The sequence below is a fragment of the Archocentrus centrarchus genome, chromosome 2 (genome assembly GCF_007364275.1).
Source record: "Archocentrus centrarchus isolate MPI-CPG fArcCen1 chromosome 2, fArcCen1, whole genome shotgun sequence".
Taxonomy (NCBI): domain Eukaryota; kingdom Metazoa; phylum Chordata; class Actinopteri; order Cichliformes; family Cichlidae; genus Archocentrus; species Archocentrus centrarchus.
In genome coordinates, this window is record NC_044347.1 from 7,987,702 (window position 1) to 8,006,960 (window position 19,259).

General features: G+C 42.9%; 1 protein-coding gene across 1 annotated transcript in view; it reads left to right on the forward strand.

Moving 5' to 3' along the window:
• The first annotated feature begins 1,035 nt into the window (after positions 1-1,035).
• LOC115796205 (NLR family CARD domain-containing protein 3-like) overlaps positions 1,036-19,259 on the forward strand; it is a 72,290-nt gene continuing 54,066 nt past the window's right edge. The window contains exons 1-6 of the mRNA XM_030752500.1: positions 1,036-1,124; positions 1,209-1,307; positions 3,532-3,610; positions 3,774-3,996; positions 14,305-16,069; positions 16,170-16,343. Coding sequence (XP_030608360.1) covers positions 1,036-1,124; positions 1,209-1,307; positions 3,532-3,610; positions 3,774-3,996; positions 14,305-16,069; positions 16,170-16,343 — 2,429 coding nt within the window. The remainder of the gene's footprint in view (positions 1,125-1,208; positions 1,308-3,531; positions 3,611-3,773; positions 3,997-14,304; positions 16,070-16,169; positions 16,344-19,259) is intronic.

Consider the following 19,259-nt stretch of genomic DNA (forward strand, 5'->3'; position numbering starts at 1 on the left):
GCTTGAAGTCTCTTGGCCACCTGAGGAGATAGAGATGCTGTCTGGCCTTCTTCACAGTGAAGCTAATGTGATGAGTCCAGGACAAGTCTCCCGGGTATTTGAAAATGTCCACTCTTTCCACCTCAGCACCACTGATGACAAGTGGACGGTAGTCCCTCTGCTCCTTCCTGCTGAAGTCCACGATCAGTTCCTTTGTTTTGCTGATGTTAAGCAGAAGGTGGTTCTCCCGGCACCAGTTCTCCAGGCAGGAGACCTCCCTCCTCTAGGCTGTCTATACTGAGGGAGATCAGTACAGCAGAGGGCTGAACACACAGCCTTGGGAGGATCTGGTGTTGAGGGTGAGGTGACCCACTCCAACCACCTGTGGTCTGCTGGTCAGGAAGCTGTGAACCCACCTGCACAGGGATGGGCCCAGGCCCAGGTCCAACAGTTTAGAGACCAGCCTGGAGGGAACTATGGTGTTGAATGCTGAGCTGTAATCTACAAACAGCACTCTCACATAGTTCCCCTTACCAGTGTCTATGTGTGAAAGGGTCTTATGGAGGAGGAAGGTTATGGTGTCATCTGTGGATCTGTCTGGCTGGTATGTGAACTGTAGTGGGTCGAGGGTGGTGGGCAGTGAGGAGGTGATGAACGTCTTGATGAGTCTCTCAAAACATTTCATCACCATAGAGGTGAGCACTATGGGCCTGAAGTCATTGGGGCTGGGGTGTGGTTTCTTTGGGACAGGGACTATGATGACTGTGACGCTAATGACTGAATATTAATGGACTGAAACTTCCAGTCACGGCGAATCAGTGTGTGTCATTGAATGCATTGTATGTGTGCTGGGCTGCAGCTTCATGGCTCCATTTAGTGGACTGATAGTAGAAGTAGATCTGCTGCTGGCAGCTTCCTCTGCCTCACTGCTGTCTGACTGCATTCAGCTGCACACATGATGAAAGGAGGATTTCAGTTGATGTGCACATGAATGATGTGTGTTTCCTCTGCAGGTGAAGGTAGAAAGTGTGTGTGAGCTGATGTGAATTCAGCAGCATGGATCAGTGTGAGGACAGAGAGGAGGGAGTCCCTCCCTCTAAAACCACTCTGTGTGGGGAACATGAGAGCCAGACCAAAGCTCAGAGGTGAGATGACCATCTCTAACTGTCCATGACTCTTCTCCATGTCACAGCTCAGCACTCACATCACTGCTGCATCATTATTCACAGGAACCAACCTGAACCTGAACCCAGCTGTGTGTCCTTAAAGAGTGACCAGTCAAAGGGTCTTGGTGCTGAATTTACAAAAGGACTTTCATCTAACAAAGAGTAAGCAATTTCCCTTTTTTCCTTCGTTATTTTTTGCACAATGAATTATTCTCCAATCTCATTGTACATTCTGTATAATTACAAAAAGGCATTCTATCTTATGCTGATTTTTTTTTTGTTTGTTAGATCATTTATTATTTCTGTGAATAATGTGGTGCATGTTGTCTGTAATTTAGTATTTTCATTTTTTTTCCTTCCTGCTTCATAAAACTGTCAGATTTTCTTTTAGGCTCCATCAGAAACCAGAATCTGCTGGACCTGAACCCAGCTTAGTGTCCTTAAAGACTAATCGGTCAGTGTGCATGCCTACAGATTTTAAAGAAGCTGCAGAGAGGTAATGTCTGTCTAAATGTTGTTCCTGACTCAGTGTTTCTGAATAAATTCTCCATCATGTTTAATGTCAGCTCTGGGGTGGCAGTGGCGGAGTGGGCAGGTGCTCACCTTGCAAATGGAGGGTTTCTGGTTCGAGTCTCTGTCTGGGCGTATGCTGTCATTGTGTCTCTGGGCAAGACACTTTACCCACATTGCCTAAGTGTGAATGTGGTTGTGTATTTGGTGGTGGTCGGAGGGGCCGTAGGCGCAAATTGGCAGCCATGCCTCCGTCAGACTGCCCCAGGGCAGCTGTGGCTACATTAGTAGCTTACCACCACCAGGTATGATTGAGGTGTGAATGAATAGTGCATGAAATTGTAAAGCATCTTTGAGTGTCTAGAAAAGCGCTATATAAGACTAATGCATTTTTATTATTATTATTATTATAGCTCAGCTCTTTTTCACACAAATTTCTGTGTTCATATGTGAAGCGGTGTGTGTTGGAGTTTGTTCCACAAACACAGCAGTCAGAGTGTAAAGAATGGATGTTGTAGGAGGTGTTTGTGTAGTGAAGAGGCTGAGTGTCTGTAGGACTGCAGCTGCTTTGAGCTGTGCTGCAAACAGTGCAGTGAGGTAAGTCCTTTAGGTGGTCTCAAGTGTTCCTGGCTGGAGGACAACAAATAATTTTTGATGCCACTTCAGCTCTGCTCAATGTCCTGGGGAGATATTTGTCTTTGTGAAGGTTTCTATTATTGTTTTTATCTTTATTTGGTGAAACTGAGTGTCATGTCCTGGGCCGGTGGCCCAGTGTGTTATGTTTTCTTGGTGTTTCTGTTATTTTCTCGGTTTCTATGTTGTCATCTTGTTCCACATGTTTTCCTGGTGTCTAGTCTGCGTCTGCGTCTTTGTCTCCCCCTTCTGGCTTCCTGTTTTACTTTGATGGTCGTCTGTTCCTTGTCTTCAGTTTTGCTTTCCCCCCATTAGGGTAATCATAATCACCTGTGTGCCCACCTGTTTCCTCTTCCCTCATCAGCCCCTCTGTGTATTTAAGTCTTGTGTTTCCCATGCTCCTTGTCGCGTTGTTGACGTTATTGTGCCTGCGTGTGATGTTGTGTACCCGTGTGTTCCCTGTGCTCCCTGTGTCTGCCCGTGTCTGCCTGCCGTCTCCCTTCCAAGGTTTTTGTATTTGTTTTTTCCCTGCTTAAATAAATCCCTTTTCAGTGATGTTTACCTCTGGTGTCCTGCGTGTTTGCCCTTCCTCGCCCGTTTCCTCCCCGGGCATGACACTGAGCAACAAACTTTCCATCTAACACTAAAATAAATTTCCAGGCAGGAGAGAACAAAGTGCCGAAGTGTAAATCAAAGATCACTTAAACCTGTTACAGTTGAATTCAACACATCACAGAATTAAGAGTTTTTTGTTTTCAAAGTCATTAACAACACTTATCAGATTTACTGCACCTCTGGAAGTATCTGCTCCCTTCACATAGCTCAGCTCAGAGTTTAGAGGGGACAGACTTTTAAGAGAGATGTGAGTTTGATAGCAAAGAAGGATGTCAGGTTATGTTAAAGACTTTTTATTTCATGTAGCATTTTTAGTAAGACTTTAAGTCAGAGGTAAATCTGTTTCCTTAGTTTATGGAGAGGAGGTTGCTGTGTTTAAAAATTACAGTCTGAATCACCATTAGAAGACTAAACACATAGAGAAATACAAGAACTTGACTGATGAGTGGGTACAGACTGACACCCTTGTTTTAAATTAAATTTGTGGTCATTGATTTATTTTTTATTTTATTTTTTTTTTAACTGGGAAGCACTTTGGGACTGCCTGTGTTTGTCTCTGAACAGAGAAAAGCATAAATAAATTAGCATAAACATAATGTGATGCTAATTCTTGATGGTTCCTCCACAGAGTGGATCAGAACAGCTCAGAGGTTCCCAGTGGTCAGTCTGCCCAGCAGCATCAAACACAGCTGGACTCCATATTTATGGTTTGTACATGTACAACAACTACTGTTACATCTGTTGTGTTCACAGTGATCTCCATCCTGCATTTTATCTATTATTTCCATATTTTGTAGACCAGTGTAACATGAATCTGATTGGCTCTTTGATTCAGTCTGATTGGGTCGTTCATATCGTATTCTGTTCCAGCTGCTGGAGGACAACATCATCACTTTTGTGAAGAATGAGCTGAAGAAGATCCAGAAGGTTCTGAGTCCAGATTACCCAGAATGCTTAGAGAGTCAGGAGGATGAGGATGTGTTGAAGGGTGAAGAGGAAGAGCATAAGCAAAGCAGAGAGGCATTTGTGAAGATTGCAGTGCACTTTCTCAGGAGAATGAAGCTGGAGAAGCTGGCTGACCATCTGCAGAGCAGTAAGAGGATTTCTATAAATATTTAAAATGGTGGGCACAGCATTCCCAAACCAAAGCATTATTCTTTAAAACTTCAACATAGGCAGTTCGAAAATCTTTCTTCCATGGTCTCATCAAACTCCTCCCACACCCAAGTTCTTGCTTTGGGCCACTGCCCAAGCCACATTCCACTTGTACTGCCGGTACCCATCATCTTCCTCCGGAGTCCCACAAGCTAACCAAGCCTGACAAGACTCTTTCTTCAGCCTGATGGCTCCCTTCAGCTCAAGTGACCTTCATTTGGTTCAGGGATTACCACCATGACAGGCACCAACCACCTGAAGAGCAGCCTCAACAGTGGAGGTGCAGATCATGGTCCATTCAGACTCAGTGTCCTCAGCCTGCCTTAGAATGCTGTCAAGGTTCTGCTGGAGGTGGGAGTTGAAGATCTCGTGAACTGGGGCCTCTGCCAGGCATTCCCACAGTACTCTCACTAAACATTTAGGTGTGCTAGGTCTGGCAAACCATCAGGTGACTCAGGAGAGAAAAGTGGGTGCTCTATTCACACGGTTAATAGGGCAGGTGGGGCACCGCTGACTTCAACTGCGGCTATAGTTTGGTGAGAACCTCCTTAATCCCACTGATATGCCTTAGTGGAGTCTGGAAATGAGGGGGACATCTCCCCCATCACTGGGGGTGAGATAACTCCTCGGTGGCACAGCCCCTGGGGTGGAGGCCCCGAGTTCTTGAGTTCTCTGGATGTTGTAGGGCTGTCTTGGTTGACACACCTCTGCAATATTGCATGTAGATCTGGGGCGCCACTAGATTGGCAGACTGGGGTAGTGGTCCTGTCAGTCGTGGTCCGGGTTCCCCTTTTACCTTTTTATCCTCAGGGTGGCCCTGGCTCCAGTGTTAATTTTGTTGACAAAATATTTTCATCATAATTTTCATCAACGACCCTTTTTTTCATGACGGAAACGAGACGATAACTAAATTAAAACTATCTAAAAAGATAAAAACGATAACGAAATTAATTGACACTTTTGTCAACGAATGAAAACAAGACAAAAATGCTTGGCGGGGACAACATCCAATCTGAACTTATTTAATTTTGTGAGAGGGCGGGACAAGTTAGGAAAACATCCAATCAAATGCGCAGTTGCAGAAATAAGCTCTAAACCCGAGAAGACCAAACTAGCCTGCGATTTTTCTTTACTTCCGATAGAACTAAGTTATGTAAACAATGTCAGCAGGGAGAAAGAGAAGAGCTGATGTATGGACACATTTGTCCTTTGACATTATGACAAACAAAACGTGTAAACCATGTGGGACGACTATTGTGGGTAAAAACATGACATATCTTAAACGACATCTGCAAACCAGTCACCCAGATCTCCATGCAAAGGTAAGCATTTTAATGTCATGCAGGGTAAAGTGTTTTTCCCAGTTTAGCGTTTGTGTTTAGAGAAAATCTCCACACCGCGGTGGATTAGCCTTTCCTAATCTTAGTCCTGAACACTGCTCAGTACCTTTCAGAGCGTCCTGCTGTAAAACGCTCGTATTCTCTCAGCAAGGTGGTGTTAATGATCAGGTGTGTGGGAAGCAGGTGAAACACTAATGTTAATATTATTAATAATATACCATAAATTTTAATAAATGTTTAATTTTATGTAAGTGTGTATAATAACTAATTCAAGGGAACGGAAGAAAAAGCATTTACATTTTACACCTTTTATATTTTAGTCAACTAAATCGACTGTAGATTTAGTCGATTATATTCTTATGATAATTCGTCAACTAAAACTAGACTAAAGCTAAAATTATTCAGATGACTAAATTATGACTAAAACTAAATCAAAATTTGCTGTCAAAATGAACACTGCCCGGCTCTGGCTCAAACTTTTTCACAATTATATCCACTTTTTGTAATAATCCACTGGAATCAATTTAATCCACAAAAATCGAAACCATCCACTGGAATCGAGCAGGATTTGTTTTAAAGTGTTACAAAAAGCAAGCAAGCAAGCGCCTCCCGGGAGTGTACAGCCTTAAGCGGTTAGTCCAGCAAAAAAAGAGAAGCAGAGCAGACAAAGAAAAAAGCTGCTTCAACCACAAAAAACAGGGCAATTATATCCTCTCCACGGGACTTCCACCCCAAATTAATATCCATAGGTTGTCACCCTTTGATATTTAATCCTCACCCCATCGCACCCACTTTAGGACACATGCTTAAGGCTGCACCAGTAGTAATAGTAATGCGGCTTTCACACCTCTGCTTTCACACCTAGGTGTGAAAAGGACTTCTCTATGCTTACTTATCTTTTGTTCCCCACCTACAAAATGTCCAAACTAATGATTCTTTTCACCTTTTCTTGTCAGAGAGACATTAAACACATCTGTTCATGTGTATCTGATCATTAAAAACTGTTACACAGGTAAAAAAATTCATGTTCACTACAGAATAAATTTGTGGTTACAAACTAATTGCAAGAGACCCGTTGGATTACAACAAAATACATGTGAATGTATCTTGTTAAATGTTTTAAAATTGTTTCTTCAACTACATGAGCCTGGTATTCCTCTATCAGGTATGAAGTAAGTATGAACCCTACAACCCGCATGCAACTGCATTATTTTTATTTAACTTAGTTTCACATTCCACATACCACCAATGTAGGCTCTGAAAATACGTGGCTAATTTACTCAATCATAGCTCCTTATGGTTTGGCGGAATTAAAACAGCGGTAAATTCATAGACCTTTCATTCCTATAAAGCTTTTGGGGTTTAGTGGAGAGAAACATATTTCTTTGGGTATAGTCTGTACTGATGAATAGTTGGTATAGATCCATTCATGAGCAAAATAAAACCCATGCGGTTATACTGTGTGAGTTAAAAACATAGTTTAGCCGATACAAAATAGAACTACCAGCATTTTCACACTACTCCTTTTTCTACCAAGCGCTGCCAAATGGCAGTTCACATCTCATTAGGCCACCTTTTGTTATGTACACGGGGCCAGTAGATCGGAATGTGTGTGGGATGGGTGTGGGGGTGGGGATGGGTTACCAATGATGACCAATGATGACCCAGGGTCGCCAGGTGTATAAAAAGCCAGGTCACAACACATATTTCACCTACTCTGTTGACTGAGAAGCAAAGATGCCAAAGGTTTACGGCACACAGCAAGCTTTGGACATGATCCTCAACCATGTCAACCCCTGTGACTCCGATGGAGATGAAATAACCCTTGTGCTAAATTCCGACTCTGAAAATTCTTCTGGTAAGATTTCCTAAATTTCCTGTTTTCGTTTGCCGTTTGTTGTGTTTTAGGAAGAGACGAATATCTTTGCGATTGCACATTATTTCAACATTTCACTAATCAAATCTCAAACATATGGTCACCCTGTAGATGAGAAACTTCGCCACCTCCAGAAAAGAGAGGTTGCATGGAGAAACATGAGTGGCTGACAGAGACAGCAAAAGACGGCACAGTGTGGTGTGAGGAACACATCGGAAGGCCTCTGCATCACAGCCCAATTGATTGTTATGCCACAGATGGAGAGCCAACTGCTTTGGCCAGAAGAAAGGTGTCGAGTCGCTTACAGAGTTTCCTCTGTTTCATCACTCTGGAAATGCTTCGGACCATTCAGGAGTGGACTGTCCAGCGTGCACGCCAGACACAGCAGGGAAACTGGTTCATGGCCCTCCCTGAACTAAAGGTGTTCATTGCAATCCTCATCCTGCGAGGGATTGTCCGCCTTCCAGCGGTGCATGATGTATGGTCAGCAACACTGGGAGTGCCCGCAATCAGCAAGATTATGGCCCGAAACCGCTTCCAGGACATCATGCGGCACCTACGCTTCGATGACAAGGACACACGCAATGAACGAGTTGCAAATGATCGGTTTGCTGCAGTCTCTGACATTTGGGGGTCTTTTGTTACCAACTGCATTACCTCTTACAACCCAGGAAGGCACATCACCATAGATGAGCAACTTTTTCCAACTAAGACCCGTTGCTGTTTCCTGCAGTACATTGCTACAAATCCTGACAAGTTTGGCATAAAGTTCTGGGTGGCATGTGACCTGAAATCCAAGTATGTATGCAACATCATCCCATATCTTGGCAAAGACCCCAGTCGTCCCAAGGGGGAAAAACTATCGGAAAATGTGGTGATGAAGCTTATGGAACCATTTATGGACAAAGGAAGAACCGTTACCACAGACAATTTTTTTACGTCATTATCACTAGCACAACGACTGCTCAGCCGGAAGACCACACTCCTTGGCACAGTAAACAAGGTTCGCTGTGAGCTTCCAGACTCCGCCAAAAAGACTTTGGCCCGTGAGGAATTCAGCACACAGGTGTTTTCAACCTCTGGTGCCACACTGACCGTTTACGCGCCCAAACGGAGAAAGACTGTCTGCATCCTCAGTAGCATGCACAGTGTGGTGGAGACTGGGGATACCCGGAAAAAAAAACCAAACACAGTCACCGACTACAACAGCCTGAAATGTGGTGTGGATGTCATGGACCAGATGGTGCGAAAGTACACTGTGCGTTCAGGAACATGGCGTTGGCCAGTCGCTGTGTTTTACAACTTGATTGACATTGCAGCACTGAATGCACGTGCTTTACCAAGCATGCACTGGGGTCAAAGAGAGACGGACGGACTTCTTGGTGAAGCTAGCAAGAGAGCTTGCACGGTTTCATATGGCAGCCAAGGAGGTGCGTAAGGAAAACCTTCAGCAGCAACCACTCTCACCTGACACAGGGAAAAGGGCATTGTGCCAGATGAAGTGTTGCTGCAAGAATAACCATGCCACTAAGCGTTGTGTTTATTGCAACAAGCTGACATGTGGAAAATGCAGAAAGGAGATGTTGTGGCAGTGCCAGATGTGTTCAGACAATCTGTAACAAATATACCAATAAAAATGTGCTAGATAAATATTTTGGTCGTCTTCAGTCCTTTTATAGTCGTATACAACTGTCCATCAATACTGAGATAAAGTATTCCTAAAAACATAACATAACAACAATCACATAGAACTTATATATACACATATATGGAGTTCTAAGTATGGCAGTTCAACACTTCAAAATAAAAAATAAATCAAATTAATATTATTTGAAAATGAGCCAAAACACTATCAAATAAAAACTTACACTCTAAAGTTAATGGCAACTTTACACAAGGGCATTTGTGTATGGGCTATGGAACACAAATTATTTATAATAGTTTTACAGATATTTACAGTTAGAATTTCCTTACAGTACATGGTAATAGGAAGCCTACTTTGTCTTGTTGACCGATACTGAATAAAGGGCATGTAAAAATGTATGAAATGGTCAAAAGTTTATATGATACAGTAAATGTGATGAGTGAAACAATACAGTGCATTTTGAAAGCCCCTTCTAGTCCCTACTCAGGAGAGATGTCTCAGACATTTCAGACTTCTAGGCTCTGCTCAAGCATACCCCTCCCCCTAAGGTCTGTGCTTGAACCTCCAGGTCTGGCAGGTAATGGCTGCATTTACAAATGAAAGGGGGTCGTCTAGTGTCTAGTTGTGCTGGCCTCATTTGCATGACACAATTCACAGCTGCCATTTGGCAGCACCTTGGGATTTAAAGGTATAACTGCCATTTGGCAGGAGTCTGGTAGTTCTAGTGTTAAGGGCAAAATGGTACAGGCAGTGAATGGAATCTATGTACAGTGGCAAATATCCACTACTAAAGGAGGAAAAAAGTATAGATGCTGGATGAAAGTAGCAATAAATCTCCTGGAGGGTGTGCTACAACTATGAGGGATCATTCTTCCCAGTAAGGTCTATGCCCAGGTGCTGGAAAGGAGAGTCCATCTGTTAGTTGAACCGCAGATTCAAGAGGAACAATATGGTTTTTGTTCTATTCGCGGAATGTTCGAGTAGCTCTTTATCATCTTGAGTATATTCAAGTGTGTGTGGGAGTTGCCTATCAAGGCTATATGTGTTTGTGGTTTTGGAGAAAGCAATCAACCACATCCCTGTCGGTATCCTTTATGGGGTGCTGTGGGAGTATGGGGTGTCAGGCCCATTGTTGCGGGCCATTCAGTCCCTGTACAACCGCAATCAGAGCTTGTTCTGAATTGCCGGCAATCAGGTGGCGACTTCTAGCTTGCAGTTGAATCGTTCGCAGTCGAGTGTGAAGCCTGGAAAGAGAATTAGCACCTCTAAGACTGAGGGCATGGTCCTCAGCCGGAAAAGGGTGGAGTGTCCACTCCTGCTCAGGTACAAGTTGCTGCATTTTATTTACATTTTAATGTAGATAAAATCCTAGGATAGAACCCCTTGGAACTCCATAATGTTGAGGGAAAAGTCTGTGAGGAAGACTCCCCATTTACATGAACAAACTGGAGTCTATTAGATAAATATGATTCAAACCACTGCAGTGCAGTACCTTTAATACCTATAGTATGCTCTAATCTCTGTAATAAAATGTTATGGTCAGCAGTATCAAAAGCTGCACTGAGGTCCAACAGGACAAGAACAGAGATGAGTCCACTGTCAGAGGCTGTAAGAAGATCATTTGTAACCTTCACTAATGCTGTTTCTGTACTGTGATGAATTCTGAAACCTGACTGAAACTCTTCAAATAAACCGTTCCTCTGCAGATGATCAGTTAGCTGTTTTACAACTACTCTTTCAAGAATCTTTGAGAGAACTTGTGCTCACTGAGAATTTCAGCTGTTATTTATGTCTTTACTTCAGCTGTAGCTACCAAGGACCGAGGGGCTCAGTCAAAAATATTTTTTATTCTTTAATCCCTTATTAGTGACTAAATATAGACCTGCAGTAGAAACGTATTTTCGAGAATGCTTGTGAATACAAAGCATTACAACATTACTCACACATGCGCCATGGCTCCCGCAGCCACTAGTTTTTCAAAAACACTCATAGCATTAGCATTATCTGCGCAAGCGCAAAGAGGCGAAGGTGTTTATAGAGACGGTGAGCTCAAGTAGTGCAAAATGAAAGGTTTTCCAGCGTCCAAAACAGCAGCTTTTTCTTTTAGTAACCACCATGAAAATCTTTACTGGGAAACAGCTGGAGGTCCTTCATCAACCTCCTGATCAGCAAGTGTTAAGGTGAAGAAAAGAGAACTTTGTAGCTGCTCCATCCACCGCTGCTTGTTCACACAGCGAAAAACTGCAGTACGGAAGTTAAAATATGCAGATAAACTGTTAATAAAAGAAAGTATTTCTTATCCGATTAATCGAATAATCGATAGAATAATAATCGATAGAATACTCGATTACTAAAATAATCGATTTATGCAGCCCTAGACTTTAGCATCGTGTTTGGACTGCACTGGTTTTAACAATACAGTGGTACCTTGACATACAGGTTTAATTTGTTCTGTGACTTAGCTCGTAACTAATCGTATGTCAAATCAAATTTTCACATAGAAGTGAATTGAAATGTCACTACTCTGTTCCCGCCCCCACCAAAAACCACCACAGTTTTTTAATGTTTATTAATAAGAAAAATGTAGAGAACTTTATAAACAAATAATGTATAAAAATAATACTGTATACAGCATAACAAAAAGAGAATGTAAAGAAATAAACGGGTCGTGAGTGAAAGTCAGACAAAGATGTTGGCAGAGATAGATGTGGAGATCGCTAAACTTGGTGCTCCTTTTTCTTGCTTCAATTAATCTTCTCCTCCTTCTATTGCCTTTTTTGGTACGCTTTTACCCTCACCAGGACAGCAACATGCACACCTCGCTCATGTTTTTCAATAATTTTATGCTTTATATCCATGGTCATCAACATTTTCAGCACCATTCTTGGCATTCGCTTTCTTTGGACCCATGGTTTAAAAAAAGGAAATGTTCCAAAAATAAATGCGGAAAATAATCAAACACATCAACAACCATAGACAAAAACACACAGTGAGCGGAAAAAAAAAATGAACTGAATGCGCGGATGGTGTACTTTCAGTCACTTGTAACTCACATAGTTGCTCGCAACACAAAGCAAAAATTCGACCAAGTGACCGATCGTATCTCAAAAAACTCATTAGTTGGGACACCTGCAAATCAAGGGACTGCTGTACTGCCATTGTCAGCTTCTGTTGCTGTAGCAGCTGCTGCACACAAATAGCTGATAACTGGCCAGTGATCCATATAATAAGATAAGATAAGATAAGTGTTTATTTGTCACATGCACAGTTATACACAGTACAATGCACAGTGAAATGTATTTTGTACCTGCAGCCATACACACACACATAAATAAGAAGAATAAAAATAAAAATAAGTAATTCACACTATACACTATACTCTATATACTATACACTATACACACTTTTACATGGAATTATAGATTATAATATTTACATTGTGCAATAATGGTCCAGTTAGGGCTCAGAGTTGAGCAGACGGATGGCTTGTGGGTAAAAACTCTTCTTCAACCTTTCAGTCTTAGCCCTCAGGCAGCGGTAACGCCGGCCTGATGGGAGCAGGGAGAAGAGAGAGTGTCCGGGGTGGCTGGGCGGTTTTAGGATCTTCATGGCCCTCAGCCTGCACTGCTTGGTGTAAATGTCCTGCAGGTTGGGGAGGGCGGTTCTGATGGTCCGTTCAGCTGAACGAACCACCCTTTTTAGGGCCATGAAGTCCTGCTTGGTGCAGTTTCCCATCCAGGTGGTGATGCTCCCATGCATGATGCTCTCGATGGTGCAGGTGTAAAAGTTCCTGAGCACCTTGAGTGGGAGCTTGAAGTCTCTCAGCCGCCTGAGGAGGTAGAGATGCTGTCTGGCCTTCTTCACGGTGATGTTTATGTGATGAGTCCAGGACAGGTCCTGTGAGATGGTCACTCCCAGGTATTTGAAAGTGTGCACTCTTTCCACCTCAGCACCACTGATGACAAGTGGATGGTAGTCCCTCTGCTGCTTCCTGCTGAAGTCCACGATCAGTTCCTTCGTTTTGCTGACGTTGAGCAGGAGGTGGTTCTCCTGGCACCAGTTCTCCAGGCGGGAGACCTCTCTCCTGTAGGCTGTCTCCTCATTGTGAGAGATTAGTCCCACAACAGCAGTGTCGTCAGCAAACTTGATGATGACGTTGGACTCTGACGTGGCCTCGCAGTCATGGGTGTACAGTGAGTACAGCAGAGGGCTGAGCACACAGCCTTGGGGGGATCCAGTGTTGAGGGTGAGGGAGGATGAGGTGAGGTGACCCACTCGTACCACCTGTGGTCTGCTGGTCAGGAAGCTGTGAACCTTCCTTAATACTTCCATTGCCCCCATTTTAGACCTCCAGCAACCATTGTGCTTTTTGATCCAGAGTTTTCTCATATCCTATGTGACCAGGAGGTTATAATGTGCTGCCTGGAAGATACACGCCCACTGGCTTTTAGGCACCAACAACTGGGTTCATTCTTCTCCAGTGTGAGTGTAATGACCCATGCTTTACGATCTGTCCCTAAACAATACAAAATGGTGGTATGAATGCGCTGCATCAAGGTGCACCATGTGACCATCACTTTGATTTCGTCAAAGGCTGACTGTAGAGTGTCATCACGAGACTGCTCCAGTTGAAAATATTTGATGGAACAAATCACAGGAAAGGGCAGGATCTCCTAAGAAGGCACTGCAGGTAGCATCACCACTTTCTGGTGTCAGACAACCTTGGATTGCAAATGTGAGGATGGCCTTCCAACACGTTTGGAAGGCCATCCTCACATTTGCAATTTGCACAGATCACTTGTGCAAATTGCATTAGAAAAACATGGCTTTTGAAAATTGATGTTACAGTAATCCCTCACTTATCGCGGGCATTACGTTCCAGGACCACCCGCGATAAGTGAAAATCCGTGAAGTAGGGACGCTATGTTTATTTTAATACTTATACATTATTTTAGTAGTTATACACTATTTTACGTTTTTATAAACCGTCCCCATACAATTATACACCAAATATATACATTACTGTACAACACGTACTACGCATGTGAAGAACGAGTACCGCAAAACACATGAAACAGCTAAAATACCGCATTAAATATTTTACATTAATATTGATTAAAAAACCCGCGAAACAGCAAGTCCGCGAAAAGTGAACCGTGAAGTAGCGAGGGATTACTCTACATATCTATTTCTGAAAGTAGAAAATTATGAAGGCTGCATGTTAAGACTATATCTTTTGCATGTTCTTTTACAATTTCCCATCATATACCAGCATAAAAATAAATTGACATTTAAGAAGACATTCCAGTACATTCTGTTAAGATCTGTTTTGTTTACTTGTTTACTTGCCATTTTTTTTTGTGTGTGTGTGTATGTGTCCTTGAGAATTTTTCGTCACATGTGGGCACAAACTCAAACCCGCTCTGCAGAAGAAGTTCCAGTGTGTGTTTGAGGGCATCGCTAAAGCAGGAAACTCAACCCTTCTGAATCAGATCTACACAGAGCTCTACATCACAGAGGGAGGGACTGCAGAGGTCAATGATGAACATGAGGTCAGACAGATTGAAACAGCATCCAGGAAACCAGAAACAACAATCAGACAAGAAGACATCTTTAAAGGCTCACCTGGAAGAGATGAACCAATCAGAACAGTGCTGACAAAGGGAGTGGCTGGCATTGGGAAAACAGTCTTAACACAGAAGTTCACTCTGGACTGGGCTGAAGACAAAGCCAACCAGGACATCCAGTTCATGTTTCCATTCACTTTCAGAGAGCTGAATGTGCTGAAAGAGAAAAAGTTCAGCTTGGTGGAACTTGTTCATCACTTCTTTACTGAAACCAAAGAAGCAGGAATCTGCAGCTTTGAAGACTTCCAGGTTGTGTTCATCTTTGATGGTCTGGATGAGTGTCGACTTCCTCTGGACTTCCACAACACTGAGATCCTGGCTGATGTTACAGAGTCCACCTCAGTGGATGTGCTGCTGACAAACCTCATCAGGGGGAACCTGCTTCCCTCTGCTCGCCTCTGGATAACCACACGACCTGCAGCAGCCAATCAGATTCCTTCAAAGTGTGTTGACATGGTGACAGAGGTCAGAGGGTTCACTGACCCACAGAAGGAGGAGTACTTCAGGAAGAGATTCCAGGATAAGAAACTGGTTTCCAAAATAATCTCACACATCAAGACATCACGAAGCCTCCACATCATGTGCCACATCCCAGTCTTCTGCTGGATCACTGCTACAGTTCTGCAGGATATGCTGAAAACCAGAGAGAGAGGAGAGCTGCCCAAGACGCTGACTGAGATGTACATCCACTTCCTGGTTGTTCAGGCCAAAGTGAAGAAGGTCAAGTATGATGGAGGAGCTGAGACAGATCCACACTGGAGTCCAGAGAGCAGGAAGATGATTGAGTCTCTGGGAAAACTGGCTTTTGATCAGCTGCAGAAAGGAAACCTGATCTTCTATGAATCAGACCTGACAGAGTGTGGCATCGATATCAGAGCAGCCTCAGTGTACTCAGGAGTGTTCACACAGATCTTTAAAGAGGAGAGAGGGCTGTACCAGGACAAGGTGTTCTGCTTCATCCATCTGAGTGTTCAGGAGTTTCTTGCTGCTCTTCGTGTCCATTTGACCTTCATCAACTCTGGAGTCAATCTGCTGGAAGAACAACAAACAACGTCCCAGACAGAGCAACACCTCTACCAGAGTGCTGTGAACAAGGCCTTACAGAGTCCAAATGGACACCTGGACTTGTTCCTCCGCTTCCTCCTGGGTCTTTCACTGCAGACCAATCAGACTCTCCTACGAGGCTTCCTGAAATATACAGAACATAGCTCACAGACCAACGAGGAAACAGTCCAGTACATCAAGAAGAAGCTCAATGAGAATCTGTCTGCAGAGAAAAGCATCAACCTGTTCCACTGTCTGAATGAACTGAATGATCGTTCTCTAGTGGAGGAGATTCAAAAGTCCCTGAGATCAGGAAGTCTCTCCACAGATAAACTGTCTCCTGCTCAGTGGTCAGCTCTGGTCTTCATCTTACTGTCATCAGAAGAAGATCTGGATGTGTTTGACCTGAAGAAATACTCTGCTTCAGAGGCGGCTCTGCTGAGGCTGCTGCCAGTGGTCAAAGCCTCCAACAAAGCTCTGTAAGTTATCCTAAAGATTTATGTTTTAAAGACACTACCATTTTTTCATTAGGAAAAAAAAAAAAACACATACCTTATAATTTTATTATTGTCTCATCAGACTGGCAGGCTGTAACCTCTCAGAGAGAAGTTGTGAAGCTATTTCCTTAGTTCTGCGCTCCCAGTCCTCTAGTCTGAGAGAGCTGGACCTGAGTGTCAATGAGCTGAAGGACTCAGGAGTGGAAGTGTTGTGTTCTGGATTGGAAAGTCTACATTGTAAACTGGAGGCACTTAGGTCAGGAGTCTTAAATTTTTTAATTATGATTATGTAAATCTGCTCCCCTAGCCCCCACTTCAGAGGGTGGGTCGATGTTGATGAATGTGTGTCTTTGTGCATTTGTCATAGTCTTTATGGGTGGGTAAATGCATGTAGGTGGGTGTGTGAATGTGTGCGCATGTGTTTGTGTGTATGGCTGGACCTGGGTCTGGGCTTTGTTGTTCCTTTGCTTCTGCCCCTCTCTGGTCGCTGAAAGCTGGTTTGGTCCAGATGTTCAGAAATTCTTGCACCTAATAATAAGACTTTGAATAATTTTCTAAATTAATTTACTTTTGTCATCTTGTAGTCTTTGCATGACATTATTTATGACAAAGTGCATACTAAACTATCACATTTGTAGCTGTGGCTGGAAAAGTGGTGGGCCCTAATGTAGGACTCATAAGACGAGGAGCTTAATTTTAACTTAACTCTTTAAAAACAAAATGTTGCATAAACATAACATAAACTTGGAGCATAACATCAACATCATAACCACAAACTTGAGCTCTAAACGAAAGCACGACGCATAAACATGAACGTGAGGCACACAGCAGGAAAATCTATGAAGTGACAAGGACCAAGAGGAAACGCAGACAACGAATACACAAAGGGATAACAAGGGAACAGGCAACAGGTGAGGGGCACAGCTGAATATAATTCCACAGACGAGACAAGGGGAAGTAAAACTAAACACAAGCACACAGGACAAAGGACTATCAAAATAAAACAGGAAGTAACCAAATAAGGTACACACAGACTTGACGTATAAAGGGAACCTAAACACGACCAACACAGAAACCTAAATACAACACTCAGGGAAACACCAGGAAGAGAAACAAATCATAAGTCAAGGGACAAAGACATGACCAACAAACAGACACAGAAACACTAACCAAACAGGAGGACATGGGAATCAAAACAGCACAGACTTGACACTGGAGGGATAACACAAACACCTGAGCACAGACCACAGGAAAGATAATATCAAGGAAACAGGAACTAACAGATAACTAAACAGAAAACAATGACAAACTAAAATTCTAATGCATAACTAAACAACTTAAAGAAACATAAGGTGCACTGGTCCAATGGCCCAGGATTATGACAAAAATGAATACATTGATTAGTCTTAGCTCTGTTTTATGCAGGTTTTGATGCTCAATGTCAATTCATTTTTAAAATATGTTTTCGAGAGGGTTTCTTGTGTCTAGTCAACTGCACGATTTTCTCTAAAAGTATGTAATGTGTCTGCAGGCTGTCAGGATGTCTGATCACAGAAAAAGGTTGCTCTTCTTTGACCAAAGCTCTACACTCCAACCCCTCCCATCTGAGAGAGCTGGACCTGAGCTACAACCATCCAGGAGAGAAAGGAGTGAAGCTGCTGGAGCAGCTGAGACTGGAAACTCTCAGGTACGGACAGTCCTGTTGTAGCCAAAGATGGTATCTGATAGAAGAGGAGGTGAATCTGTTTCTTTATCCTTCACTCTGATCCTATATGATTGTTCAAATCACATATGTGAGAGATTTTTATTTATTTTTTTGCTGGAAAAAGAAACTCTAGTTTGGTAACTCTGGAGAAACTTTCCAAACTGATCTCTAAAGGAATAGTCTTTAATTTTCACTGTCTGACAGCATCAGATAAATCTCTGTGCAGAGATGGGTTCACAAATTCTCTGGGGTAAAACTGTTAGCCTAGTTTTGTAAAAAAGTGGGAAAAAAAAAAAACTATTTGTAACATTTAATAGTTAAGGACTTTTGGCTTATGAAACAAACCTAGCAGCACTAAGAAGAAGAAGAAGAAGAAGAAACAGCCTTTATTGTCCCACAGAGGGGAAATTTGGGTGTAACAGCAGCCGCAGTTATTATAAATATAAATAAAAATATAATAATTTACACTATTAAGAAAAGAATATATATATATATAAAATCAACAAACAAGATTAACCTTAATACTACTAATAATAATAACACTATATACAATGTACATGATGTGCCTGTGTGTTGAACCTTAACAGGCCGGACTATTTACAGTATATTATATATTATCCTACAATGTGTAGGTTATTGTGGTTTTTGTTGGGAGCAGTGATGGTTATACAGTCTTACAGCTGCTGGGAGGAAGGATCTGCGGTAACGCTCCTTTGTGCATTTGGGATGCAGCAGTCTGTCACTGAAGGAGCTCTCCAGCTCAGCAACAGTTTCATGCATGGGATGGGAGACCTTGTCCATCAGTGATGTTATTTTGGTCAGAGTCCTTCTGTCTCCCACCACCTGCACTGAGTCGAGAGGACATCCTAGAACAGAGCTGGCTTTCCTGATGAGCTTGTCTATCCTCTTCCTCTCAGCTGTAGACAAGCTGCTGCTCCAACATACTGCTGCATAGAAGATGGCTGATGCACCACAGAGTCATAGAAGGTCTTCAGGAGTGTCCCCTGCACTCCAAAAGACCTCAGCCTTCTCAGCAGGTAGAGTCTGCTCTGACCCTTCCTGTAGAGCGCATCAGTGTTATGAGTCCAGTCCAGTTTATTGTTTAGGTGAACACCCAGGTACTTATAAGAGTCCACTATCTCAATGTCCACTCCCTGGATGTTCACCGGTGTCCGTGTGGTGGGTCTGCATGGTGTGGTAATATTCAATACAATTTTATTTATATAGTGCCAAATCACAACAGTCACCTCAAGGCACTTTGTATGGTGAGAAAAGACTCTACAATAATACAGAGAAAACCCAACAGTCAAAATGACCCCCTATGAGCAGCACTTGGCAACGGTGGGAAGGAAAAACTCCTTTTTAACAGGAAGAAACCTCCAGCAGAACCAGGCTCAGGGAGGGGCAGTCATCTGCTGTGACTGGTTGGGCTGAGGGGAGAGAAAAGACATGCTGTGGAAGAGAGCC